Source organism: Mus musculus, chromosome 9 (genome assembly GCF_000001635.26).
Source record: "Mus musculus strain C57BL/6J chromosome 9, GRCm38.p6 C57BL/6J".
Lineage (NCBI taxonomy): Eukaryota > Metazoa > Chordata > Mammalia > Rodentia > Muridae > Mus > Mus musculus.
The window spans coordinates 50,533,087-50,546,266 of record NC_000075.6 but is presented as its reverse complement, the minus strand read 5'-3'; the positions used below and the strand labels follow the sequence as shown (position 1 = coordinate 50,546,266).

The 13,180-nt window shown below is 41.4% G+C and overlaps 1 protein-coding gene across 8 annotated transcripts in view; it reads left to right on the top strand.

The window, feature by feature from the left end:
• Window positions 1-13,180, top strand: part of Bco2 (beta-carotene oxygenase 2) — a 22,128-nt gene extending 8,948 nt beyond the window's left edge. For 4 of the 8 annotated variants that reach the window (NM_133217.3, XM_006510045.2, XM_006510046.4 and 1 more), the window contains exons 3-12: window positions 191-402; window positions 805-920; window positions 1,708-1,810; window positions 5,096-5,224; window positions 6,010-6,170; window positions 7,254-7,421; window positions 9,899-10,036; window positions 10,607-10,789; window positions 11,547-11,657; window positions 12,748-13,180. In NM_133217.3, the coding sequence (NP_573480.1) occupies window positions 191-402; window positions 805-920; window positions 1,708-1,810; window positions 5,096-5,224; window positions 6,010-6,170; window positions 7,254-7,421; window positions 9,899-10,036; window positions 10,607-10,789; window positions 11,547-11,657; window positions 12,748-12,861 (1,435 nt within the window). In that variant the 3' untranslated portion in view covers window positions 12,862-13,180. The remainder of the gene's footprint in view (window positions 1-190; window positions 403-804; window positions 921-1,707; window positions 1,811-5,095; window positions 5,225-6,009; window positions 6,171-7,253; window positions 7,422-9,898; window positions 10,037-10,606; window positions 10,790-11,546; window positions 11,658-12,747) is intronic. The other 4 variants (XM_030244075.1, XM_030244076.1, XM_006510047.4 and 1 more) reach the window with 2 other exon arrangements.

Here is a 13,180-nt window from a genome sequence, read left to right as displayed (position 1 = left end):
TTCCTGTTGTAGCCCAGGGAATTGAGAACACTGTCATTCCATAATTTTAAGTTCTCTGAGAGTGTGGGTGGCTCTGGGGACACTTGTGCCTACTATCTTTATATTTGGATGGCAGAAATATCCCTCCACTCATTTTGGCCCATCTTTCCTTTCTCGTAAGTGAACTCCTATTCTTTCCTCCCGTTTGCAGATACAATCATTGGTTTGATGGAATGGCGTTGCTTCACCAGTTCCGAATGGAGAGGGGCACAGTGACATACAAGAGCAAGTTTCTACAGAGTGACACATATAAGGCCAACAGTGCTGGAGGTAGAATTGTGATCTCAGAATTTGGCACGCTGGCCCTTCCTGACCCATGCAAGAGCATCTTTGAACGTTTCATGTCAAGGTTTGAGCCACCTAGTAAGTAGCCCTTAACATGACAGGGATCATTCTTTGAATAAGTATTTATACAAATAGAAATCTCGAAAAGATATACATTTTGAAAGATATATTTCTATTTATGTGTATGTGTCTGTGATGGGTGCCCATGAAGGCCAGAAGAGGGTGCTGCATCCCACGGAGCTGGTATTACAGATGGTGTGAGCTGCTCTGTGTGAGTGCTAGGAACTGAAGTCAGGTCCTCTGGAAGAGCAATATGTGCTCTTAAGTTTAGAGACATTTCTCCAGCCCTTGAAAAATACACAGTGTGTGTGTGTGTGTGTGTGTGTGTGTGTGTGTGTGTGTGTGTGTGTTCATATGGGGGGGGTAGACTGGAATTTTCTCCCTTGGAGTATGTGCTCAATGTCTGCTACCTGGTTTCAGCTATGACTGACAACACCAACGTCAACTTTGTGCAGTACAAAGGTGATTACTACATGAGCACAGAGACTAATTTTATGAATAAGGTGGACATTGAGATGCTGGAAAGGACAGAAAAGGTAACGTGTAGGCCCGAAGTGAATAAAACAGATCCCAATTTTCTTTCTATTCAGAGAACCTTGTAGAATCTAGACAGCTAAAGGAGTCAGAGGTTCATCCCCACTGAACAAAGGCATCCATTCATTTAGGTTACTATCACCCTATGCCAGGATTGTAATGGGTTGTGGGGTTGGTTTTTCTTAAAGATAATCCCAAATTCCTACCTTAGTTTTAGCATCTCAAGGATGCCATGTAAGGGAAATAGTCCTGACAGGCTTGCAATCTTTCTAAGCACAGTGACTGTCAGACTAGAGTTGTATAGACCCGTGTTGTCTTGAAACATTAATTAATAACATTTAAGGACGATTTTGTTTTTGATACAGTATCTTGCTCTGTAGTTCAGCTTGGCTTGGAATTTACAGTGTACTTTAGGCCAGCTTTGAACTTCTACCCTCCTGCCTCAGTCTCCCAAGGTCTGGGATTACAGGTGTGTCCCACCACTTCAGTGTAAAATGTTGATTTTATTTTTGATTTTAATTGTTATGCTTATTTTGAACTTTGCTGTGATATTAAATAAACCCACACAGATTTATTTATTTATTTTTTTGGTGGCGGCTGTGGCACCGCTGGTTTTTATTGTTTTGACTTTCATCTGTTTCTTTTTCCTTAGTAGGAAAGATGATTTAGATTTCTCAGACCATACGTACTTTCAACATAGATGACATGCTTCTGTGATCTACGCTACTTTATGCTATTAAAGATCTATTGTGTATCATTTGCAACTCTCACGTGGTCTTAAACCTGCAGGTGGACTGGAGCAAATTCATTGCTGTGAATGGAGCCACTGCACATCCTCATTACGACCCAGATGGGACAGCATACAACATGGGGAACAGCTATGGGCCAAGAGGTGAGGTGAAGCTGGAGGAGTTTTTAGATATAACTAGGAGTAAACTGTTTTCCAAAGCTCCATCATATTTAAAATATAGGCATGAAGGCATCAGAAAGCAGCCTCCAAAGAGGCATTACTGAAGATAAAATACATGATTTATCATGGAGTCTGTGTTTTGTGGTCCTTTTGTACCTATGCTTAGCAACTGATTTCCTATGACTTTTTCAGTGTTAACTTGTATCTTTATGTACCATTATGGTTGCGGGGGGGGGGTGTATACATTGTAGGCATTTTTAGCACATATCTCTTGAATATGAACTTTAAAGTCACACTATATTGTAGAAGTGAGAAATGTAAAATACTACAGGGAAGACATATATTGGGAGGGCCCATTGTCCATCCCACAGGAATGACTAACTACAGACGATATCCAGGGCACAGCTGGATGGCATTCACAACTCTACACCCTAACATCTGGCTGATAATCCACACACTCCCAAAACTGCTGCCCATCTGCTGCAGAACATTCCAGTAGCTAATAATTACAGCTAATGCTTATTCAGTACCTAAGATGGGCTAGGGATAAGCAGATTTCTCCGTGTTCCCTTCTTTAGTCCATACACACTCTCTGTGTTTTTTTCTTTGACTTGTACATATCCACTCTCGAAGGCCCTGTTATCATCTCTGCTTTACAGATGAGGCCAGTGAACTCCCAGGATATTTAAGTCATTTGACCGAGCCAGTTTCCATGTCTCTGAAGCTAGACCTGAAACCAGGCCTGACGTTACACCCAAAGGCTTGCCCTGAGTCACTCTATTAGATCATTTTATTAGTTTTGCATCACCAAGTTTCAGAAGGCTCTGTTGATATATTTAATATCCAGTCTCCACCCAGTCACCATTTCTTCCTCTACTCACTAAGGGCTTTGAAACTTATACACCCACTCTCTTAGGGAAGGCAAATTTGGACTTCTGTCTTTGAGAACATGTGTTTCTGAACAAGAGTGTGTTGGCTAGGGGTATTAGATATTTAGGACTGTTTATCTTGACTAGGAGTCAGATTGTTGTCTCCAGCCAATGAAACCTGTGCTATGGTTGTGTTATAGCTTTGGTGAGTAGTTAGATGGCTTTGTGGATTGCTCTTCTGTGCATCTACATCCACACACATATGAGAATGAATGCTGCAGTTTTAGTTTTTATTAACTTAGGTACAGATAGGATTTCCCTAATGCCCTTCACTCAGCTTTTCTTTACTTTCAGAGGAGGATTGATTCTTGAAAACTCTTTCAGGAAACAGCAGAGGTCCTCCTTGGCAAAACAGTTCAATGGGGAGTGGCTCAGGAGAGTTTGTGTTTGCTTTGTTCCACCATCAGTGTTGGATCATTAAAAAAAAAAAATCCACTTCTTATTAACTCTATTAGCCAGTTTATTTCAAAACTCATTTATAATACGAAAAATTCCATTTTAGTTATATGTTTTAATATAGTCACTAGATCATCAATCTCAACCTAATACATCTAGGAACCATATAGAATGCTTGCTGTCAGGGTAGATCACTGGGCTCCATCCATCTGTAGGAACTCTGGTTTAGCAGAACTGAAAAGGGGCGGAGAATCTTTACTGTGGACCCCAGAGGATCTTGGTACACAGAGCACTGGATCCCACTGAGAAACCCAGGCAACAAGCATGGACGGTCAGGCTCGTTACTCTACCTCAGCTCCCAGTTCATATCAAGTCCTGGAGACTCTGCAGATCCACTCAAGCACTGAGCAAGGCAGGGCTCCCTCAGTAAACTTGCATTCCTCAGTGTATTAGGCGAGTCTCTAGTATAATGTCTTCAAGGTGCTCTCAGGGCCTTGTGGTTAGAGTAGTGCAGTGACGAAGTGTTTTCATTCAGTGAGTTGGGTAATCCAATCGCCAATGCTGGGATTCCAACCAATGCTTGGCAAGCGTCTCTTTTCTCGTTTGATTATCTGGTGCAGTGAGAAGGTTTGGAACCGGAACTCAGTGTGTATGTAGATGTAGGAAGCACGAGTGAGGAATGTCTGGGATACATTTGGGAAGTATAATGGTTCTGATTGCAATTTTAAAATACCTGCAATTCATTTCTACTTTTAAGAACTTTAAAAACTGTAGAGAGAAGACTAAGGAATACGTGTGCAAATCAACAAAGTTTTAGCCTTTTCAGATATTTTAAGATCCTCTTTACAACTTAGCAAGAATTCTTTGAACATTTTAACAACCTAGTTATTTTTAATACTTAAAATATGCTCTTCATATTAATCTAGCACTGTTTTCTCTCTCCCTCTCTCTCTGTCACTTTATAAAACATGGTGTTTCCTATATACATAGTGGTCTCTCAAAACCTGCCTGTATCTCCACCCTGAACATCTGCAGTAATTTGTAATTATTGCTCACCCAGTGTTCTTACCAGGATGCCAACAATGTTTGGCATTTCAGAACCAAACCTTTGATCTTTTCTGTTAAACTCTCTCAAAATGAGTCTTCCCCATTTCAGTTGATGGTGACTCCATCCTTCAAGTTACTAATGGCAATTTGGAATCATTCTTCATGTTTCTTTCTCTCCTATCTTCCTCCAGTTAATCAAAAGATTTATCTCAGCAATGCCCTCAAAATACCTTCAAAATCCCCTCCATGGCTACCTCATGCCACCACTGCATGGCATTTCTCCCAGATACCCTCACATCTCTTCCTCACCTTCTTCAGGTCTACTTGACTTCCATCATATGCTTGGTAATGATAGTCAGGACTGCCCACCCACGCACAACCACTTCAGTCCCCAGTTAGCTTGTTTAACATTACAGTTCATATTGCCATCAGATGCGTTATTTTGCTAGTATGTTTTGTTAGAATTTGAATTTTAGAGATGAATAGCTTTTATTTGCTGTGTGTACCTCTATAAACATGAGTTTGGGATATAGTGTTTAGAGTACTTACATCAGTGTTTGGATTGGTGACCAGTAACTTGCCACAAAATAAATGAACCAAGAAAAAAAATGCTGGTTATTTTGTTCCTCAAGAACAATGGCGATTGTGATGCAACTTCATCATGTCTTACCCTGTAAATTATAATCCCAGGAAGATAATTTCAGTACCACTTAAATATTCATTCACCGAGTAGCGACACAAACACATGCTATTGTTAACTCATCACACATGCTATAGTTAACTCATCAATAACTCCAGCACGCCCACTAAATACCAAGCCCTTGCAAGAGCAAGGGTTAGCCTTGATTCTAGAGTGTAAATAAAAATTGTAAAGAGAGAATCTTCTCTTGGCCAGGTTCTTGCTATAATATTATTCGTGTTCCTCCAAAAAAGAAAGAGCCCGGGGAGACGATTCACGGAGCACAGGTGCTATGTTCCATTGCCTCCACTGAGAAAATGAAGCCTTCTTACTACCATAGCTTTGGTGAGTCTATAGGTGAGGGCAGTTGCACTGGGCTCTGCCTTAATGCTGCTGCGTCAGAAAGATCAGTTTTGACAAGTATCATCTTGATAATTTATAAGAGTATTATGATAATGAGACCCGGATTGCGTTAATTCCAGTAAAGTTATTCTATTTAGTCATATACTTCTTATGCTAGCCTGCAGATGGCTTGAAGAGACATGGTTACGTAATATAAGTAGTTATAAGACATGTTTTAGTCAATGTTAAAATCCTAAGACTATAGTCACACATACAAAAAGATCTCGACCATTTCATGTGTGTGAACGTGTGTGAAACCTTATATTCTGCACGGATTGTTTCAGTCTTTAAAAATAATGTTTTGTTAACTTTTGAGATGTTTTAGCCTTTATTCAGAACATTTACTTTATGCATTATTAATTGTGATAGCTAAAATACTCCTGGGTTCTTACTCCCAGCATATACAGGAAAAGGATTAGGGAATAAATACACTGAGCATAAATAACACTCTAATATGGTGCTGTTTTCTTTTATTCTTAAACCCAAATAATTTAAAATGGAAAAAAAAGCAACTAAGAACATTAACCCAAGTGTTCTTAGCGGTTCTCTTTTCTATGTAGAAACAGGAAATGTGTTCGATTGAGCTGGAAAGAGCGAGGTATTGCTGGCTGGTGTCTGCTCAGGTCAGCAGTCACACGCTCAGCCATTCAGACCAGTTCCCTTCCGGCTACACTTCAGCTCACTCTAGTTTGCCAAGTAACAATTTCTTGTTTCTTGGAACCTTTTAGGAATGACAAAAAACTACATAATCTTTGTCGAACAGCCTGTAAAGATGAAGCTGTGGAAAATAATCACTTCTAAAATCCGGGGAAAGCCCTTTGCTGATGGGATAAGCTGGGAGCCCCAGTATAACACGCGGTTTCATGTGGTGGATAAACACACTGGACAGGCTGAGTATCTGAGCATATTTATAATGAAAATGTCGCTCCCGGAGCTGAATTTCCACGGGGCTGGTTTCTCACCTTCGCTGGGCATCATTTTTAAAGACGTTTCTAATTAAGGGTGTTGCTTTCTTCTGCTGGTTGGGCTGGCTGCTTATTAATTAGCACAGTGGACATTGTGTGTTGGGAAACTGTGGGGGTTGTTTTTCAATGGGTTGAATTAGAAGGACACAGGAAGCTCTCTCATCACCGGGTTTCCCATGCCATAATCGTGCAGAGGGGTGCGTTTATGCACAGCCCTTCTGCCACTTCTGCAAGTACACTTGACAGTTTAAAATAGCTGCTTCTGGGACTTCTTGGTGTGCCAGTACCATAACCCTACTGAAGTCCGCAAATGTTGGCTGAATATCATCTCTTACTCCTCGTTAGTATTAGTGCCATTACATTTGTCTATATTTGTCTCTAAATTTAATATCTTCTAAATTTAACTTACTCCAAATTTCATTACAAAATTATTTGAATAATGAATGTACTTTTAAATTAGTCACTCACTTTATAATAAGCATCACAAGTAGCAGTATTTTCTATTAATCTTCTAGAGTCTAGGATCTATTTATCCTGTAAAATATTAGACCATATTTCAGGAGGGCTTTTAAATTAGTCACAGCAATAGATTGGGTTATGTTGAACAGCCTCAGTTCACTGACTAACATGAAGTGAGATGACTTAAGCAAGCAATGCTTAAATTAAAGTATACTTGCTTTTATAGTCTGATTTTTCTTCCTTTATACCTACTGACCATGGCATGTAAGTGGGATATGTATCCCTGACCACAGCACATAGGCAGGGGTGCTTATCTCTAACCATGGCCTGCAGGCAGGGGTGCATATCCCTGACCATGGCCTGCAGGCAGGGATGTGTGTTCTGATATTTCTTCCTTTATCCCCACTGACAAGGGCTTGTAAGTGGGGTGCATATCCTCCTAACTTGAGCTTTGCAGCTTTATTTCTGAAAGGGGACCGAAAGGAGGGAAGAGGAAGGGGAAGGGAAGAGAACTGACTGTGTCTCTGCGATGTCTCTGTGTCCTGCAGCTTCTCCCAGGAATGTACTACAGCATGCCTTTTCTTACCTATCATCAAATCAATGCCTTTGAGGACCAGGGCTGTATTGTGATTGATCTGTGCTGCCAGGATGATGGGAGAAGCCTAGACCTTTACCAACTACAGAATCTCAGGAAAGCTGGAGAGGGGCTTGATCAGGTAAACGTCTTGAACGCCTCTGCCTTCTGAGTGCTGGGATTAAAGCTCTATGTCCCCATGCCAGGTGTTAACATATTTTAAAGGATGTTGCTTGATGTATATTACTTAACGGACTGTTAGAGAGCAGTATAAATTAGGCTTTAACAGCAACAATAACAAAACAAGCAGGAAGCTTGGAGCATTTCCCTTTGTGCTTCTCTTCCCTAGTTTCCCCAATATCAGTATTTAAACTTTGTCTTATCTATTGTTATTGTATGCATGTGTGTATGTGTCCTCCCTTCCTCTCTTCCTCTTTCCCTTCCTTCCTTCCTTCCTTTCTCCTTCCCTCCTAACTTCCTCCCTCCATCTCTCCTTCCCTTCCTTTCTTTCTCCCTCCTTCCTTCCTTCCTTCCTTCCTTCCTTCCTTCCTTCCTTCCTTCCTTCCCAGTGGTATGCATTTATAGTTTCTTCATGTCTTTTTGGATCTTGATAGTTTTATTATTATTATGCTGATGATGATATGATGATGCAATAGTGTCTTGTGTGGTTATACGAGTTGACTATGACAAAAGTTATCACAAATAACTTTTTGTGCACAGATTGCATGTAAACATAAGCTGTCAATAGATGTCTCCTTTAGACAGGTTTCATGAAGTGCAGGTTAGCATTGGACTCATTGTGTAGCCAAGACTGGCCTTGAACCCTAGTCCTATTGTCTTCCAAGTTCTGGGATTGCTACGGCCATGTGCCAATACATTTAGCCCTAGATTTTTTTTTTCTAAAATGTATATTTTGTTAGATTAGGAAAGTTCTCTTTTTATTTCTATATTACTAAGAATCTTGGTCATGGATAGATATAACACTTCTTATTTTTTCTCGATATTGAGGATATCACATGGCCTTTAGCCCTTATTGTATTAGTGTAATGAAGTACACTGGTTCTTTCTTTTAAAAGGTGTCTAAACTAGGTATGATGGCACATGCCTTTAATCCCAGCCCTTGGCAGGAGGAGGCAGTCGGGTCTCTCTAGGTTCATGGACAGTCTGTTTAAATAGTGAGTTCCAGGCCAGCTGAAGAGACAGTGAGACCCTGACTTAAAAGAAAAAACAAGTGTAAGCTGGTTCTGGTGGTGCAGTCCTGTAATCCCAGCCACTTTAGGGCCTGAGGCAGGGAGATCCCAGTTCCTGGGAGTTTGCCTGTCTCTGCCTCTCATTTCCCAGCAGACGCTGGGGCATGATGGATGTTGTGCTTTGCAAACATCTAACCCTGGCTTTATAGGAATTCTGGGATTTCAGACTCAGGCCTGCATTCTTCCACGGCAAGTGCCCTTACCCACTGAACCACTGTGCTGACCTCAAGACTGTTTTCTTCCTTTTTATTAAAAGTATAACCACCCCAATGGGTGTGGAGTGGTGGTTGTGGTTTTGCCTTACACTTCTCAAATGACTAATGGTTTGAGCTTCTCGTTGGGCCCTCAGGGGGAGAGTTGCCGGTAACACCTGGCTATCTGTGGCTTTTCTTCCACCATCCCCCAAAATCTCTACCTCATTGTTGTTCATCATCTTTCTAGCTCATCTTTGACTCCAAATACCTATTGGAGGCATTTTATTTGGATTTCTTTCTTTCTTTCTTTCTTTCTTTCTTTCTTTCTTTCTTTCTTTCTTTCTTTCTTATCTTCTTCTCTGATTCACATCACCTGATCCAACCTTTTATCAATATTGGTTTTGTTTTGTTTCTTTAGCTAAGGTCTTACAAAAGAAAACAAGGTTGATAAAGGTGCTTTTTAAAAAGAGCTGATCCTCTGCACATGTGAGGAACTAGTGACCTGTCATGTGTCATGACACCTTATGTGACCTGTCATAGTCCTGGCAAGTTCAAGATCTGACTGTTTGTTGTTGTTGTTGTTGTTGTTGTTGTTGTTTTTCCCACTGAAGCCCTGGGCCTTGTACTTGCTAGGCGAGCATTGAGCCATTTACATCCTTAGCTCGCAGGTGTTCTTTTAAAACCTATCATTTTCATTATTGACTCACTGGGCCATTCAAGGCCTCGCCTACCCTTATCAGATACAACAGCCTAAGAAGTCTGTCTCTAGGTGCCAGCTAAGGGTTCGTCTTGAAAACTGGCCTTGCTCGAGAATGTGTGGGGTTTGAGCAATCTTGGTCTGATAAGCTGGCTCTTTTCTGAACCAGCGAACATGAAAAAGGGGACCTTCTTTGCTTCCGTCTAGTCCTTGGGACCTTTGGCTATTTAATCATTTGCTTATTTGATATTAATTAATAAATACCTAATTTTATAGTTATGATCCCACCACTAGAATCTGAATTTCATGTGCAGTATATAAACAATACTTAGCCTACACTAGGTATTCAATAAATATTTATTGAATGGATGAATTGAAATTATTTGCACAATCCTAGTGATGACTGAATTTTAAGTTACTATTTATTATCCTAGGGATGATCTTCCCCACCATCTGTTTATTTCTCTGTCCTGAACAGGTCTATGAGTTAAAGGCAAAGTCTTTCCCTCGAAGATTTGTCTTGCCCTTAGATGTTAGTGTGGATGCTGCTGAAGGAAAGAACCTCAGCCCACTGTCCTATTCTTCAGCCAGCGCTGTGAAACAGGGTGATGGAGAGGTAGGCTCCCGGCAGATATCAGACTGAGGTTGGAGTTTAGTGACATCACCTTATTCTTTGGCTGCCCTCCAAAGGCTTTGGTGCCCTGCAGGTTTCATAACATTTGGCCGAGCTTGGGTGAGGTCCTGGAAACTTGTTTGCACAAGAGCCACAGAAACCGGGTGGGATGGACACCTGTGGCTGATTGTGCTTTCTGTGTCTTGAGCCCGATCTATGGAGCTTGCCAGTGGTTATGAGGTTTTTCAGATTGACCCAACCATCCCCACCTTCTGGAGACACTGCTTTGCTCATGGGAATGGCACTGTGCAGCTATGCCTTGCTTTAGCAGAATAAGGAAACTCTCCACCTCCCATACGATTTGGGATCTTAATCACAACACTCGACAACATAGGTACATGGACACTCACCATGGAAAGAGGAACAACAAGAACAATGATGGAGAACTTTAGTTCTCAAATCCAGTGACAATTTACAGAGTAGAGCACAGTACGCTAAAGAAATGAAAGAGAATTCAGAGAAAATAATGAGGATTTAGCAGCCATTCTATACCCTTTGGGGGATTTCTTTTAGATCTGGTGCTCTCCTGAAAATCTACACCACGAAGACCTGGAAGAGGAAGGGGGGATTGAATTCCCTCAGATCAACTATGGCCGATTCAATGGCAAAAAGTATAGTTTCTTCTATGGCTGCGGTTTTCGACATTTGGTGGGGGATTCTCTGATTAAGGTTGACGTGACGAACAAGACACTAAGGGTAAAAAAGTCTCTTCTTTCATTTTTTTTCCTAAGTATTGTTTTGCCCTTTGAATTAAGTTCTGCTTTGTTTAAAGTCCTTCAGACGTATTATTTTTTTCAAAAAATTTAATATCTATTTGTTTATTTTATGTGTGTGTGTGCCTGAGGGTATTATGGGCACCACACATGTGCAGGATCCTGTGGGAGTCAGGAGAAGGCATTGGATCCCCTGAATTGGGGTTACAGGAAGTCGTGGGCTGCTATATGGGTGCTGGGAATCAATCACAGGTCCTCTGGAAGAGCACCCAGTGTTCTTACAACTGAGCCGTCTCTGCAGCCTGTTCTTTGAATTCTTCAATATTACAGCAGCTCAGCTGTTTTCCTAAATTTGAGAGCCACAGATCATCTCAGCAAGGGGTTGATTTCCTGTGGGAAATCTAAAGGGAAACCAAAAGCTTGGAGAAATAATGGTAGAATTGATGTCAGTTTTGGAGAGATGATGGGGTGAAGGTTGTAGTGACCCCTGTACCTCAGGTTGGTGGGGTAACAAACTTAGATGGTGATCTACAGGCAGCAGAGGTTTCTCCTACCTGCACTCAGTGCGGTAAGCCTGGGCTTGTGTTTGCTGTGCGAACATTCTATTATGGCCCACTTTATTTATTTATGGCTAGGTGAGGCTTTGCAGTTAGTGCAGTTCATTGCAATAGAATGTTTCCCACTTGCCTCTCACCTTTTCTCAGATGTCTTTTGTGTGTTGGGGCGGGGGGAACTCTCAGGTTTGGAGAGAAGAAGGCTTTTATCCCTCGGAGCCCGTTTTTGTTCCGGTGCCAGGAGCAGATGAGGAAGACAGTGGGGTTATACTCTCTGTGGTGATCACTCCCAACCAGGTAAGTTTATTTCCCCGCCATTGGTCATAGAAGTGCAGCACTAACTCAATTCGAGTGTGACCTGTAGCGATGCAGCCCATCATTTATTATGATGCCTTATGGCATCTTCTCCATCCTCGTCTCCTTTTTACTGGGTAACATCCCCCACTTTAAAAATCATAGCCATACTTTATCACATTTTAAAGTCCTGTTTGTAAAATCATAGCAATGTGGTGTCTTCATAGGAGTGTGTTTATAGACAACGTACTCTCATACATATATATTATGATAGTTATTAAAAATTGTGGGATACATGTGGAGTTTGTCACTTTAAGAAGTTGCAAGAGACTCACATCTAATCTCATAGTGGTAAAGCCAGTGTTTAATGTCTGGCTTCTGGCCTGATGTTCATACTACTATCTGTGTTTCTTATTTCAGTGAACTGACCTAAAAACGGCCAGTACCATAAGCCCTGGCTAGTATCTCAATAATGCTACTTACTGACTTGTCCGGGCAATCTTACAGCAAATGTGTCCACCTCAAGACCAGCTCTGATCAAATACTAGTGGCACCTGGGTGTGGGGTTCTGAGCCCTTTAATGGTTTAGTTAAAAAAAAAAAAAGTGTTGTGATCAATTAGTAATGTCTGCTAATGTTGTGATCAATTAGTAATGTCTGCTAGAGGGCTTGTTCCATGCACTTAGCGCTCCAGTAAATAGGTCTGCACAAATCTCATTCTGGTTTACAAAGCTGAACTTTGTCCAGCTTCTAAGTAACACAAAACAGAAGCATTTCTAATTTGGGTAAAAGGACTTCCATGTATTTTATGAGACTTGAAAGAGCTGAGTAAAAAGATTGTTAGACTCAAAGCGGTCTTATGAGGAGGATTGGCACAGTTTTATTTCTTTGCTTTAGGGTGTGAACTTCTTTAGTCATGGTGTTTTGGTCTAGTTCAGCGACTGGGCAAACATTTGTGGGTGTCTAGGTGAGGCTTTGCAGCAGGTGCCAGGGACAGATATGAACGTAATTAAGAAGACATGCTTCCTCCCTCAGCCAGTGGAGATGGACTTTCAAACGAAAAGGGAACTTTCAGTGTTGTGTTCTTTTTCTAGAGTGAAAGCAACTTCCTCCTTGTCTTGGATGCCAAGAGCTTCACAGAGCTGGGGCGAGCGGAAGTACCCGTGCAGATGCCTTACGGGTTCCATGGCACCTTTGTGCCTATCTGACGGCAGAGGCGCAAGGAAGGCTAGGATCGGGCTTCGATGAGCACACTCTGAGGAAAAGAGAAAATGGTGGATCTCACTCAAAAGCTGTTGTAGTTTGGACCTGACCCTGACCCCTAAGGACTCATAGACCCGACTCCCGTGGGCTCATCGACCCTGACCCCCAACGTGCTGATAGATCCTGACCACCACGGGATCATATTTAAATTCTTGTTCCCAGCTTGTGGCACTACTTTTTTTTTTTTTGTAGCAGTGGTAAAATAACTAATAATCTCCCCATGTATGGTTTTATATTTCTATTAAAACACAACTTGTGAGGTAA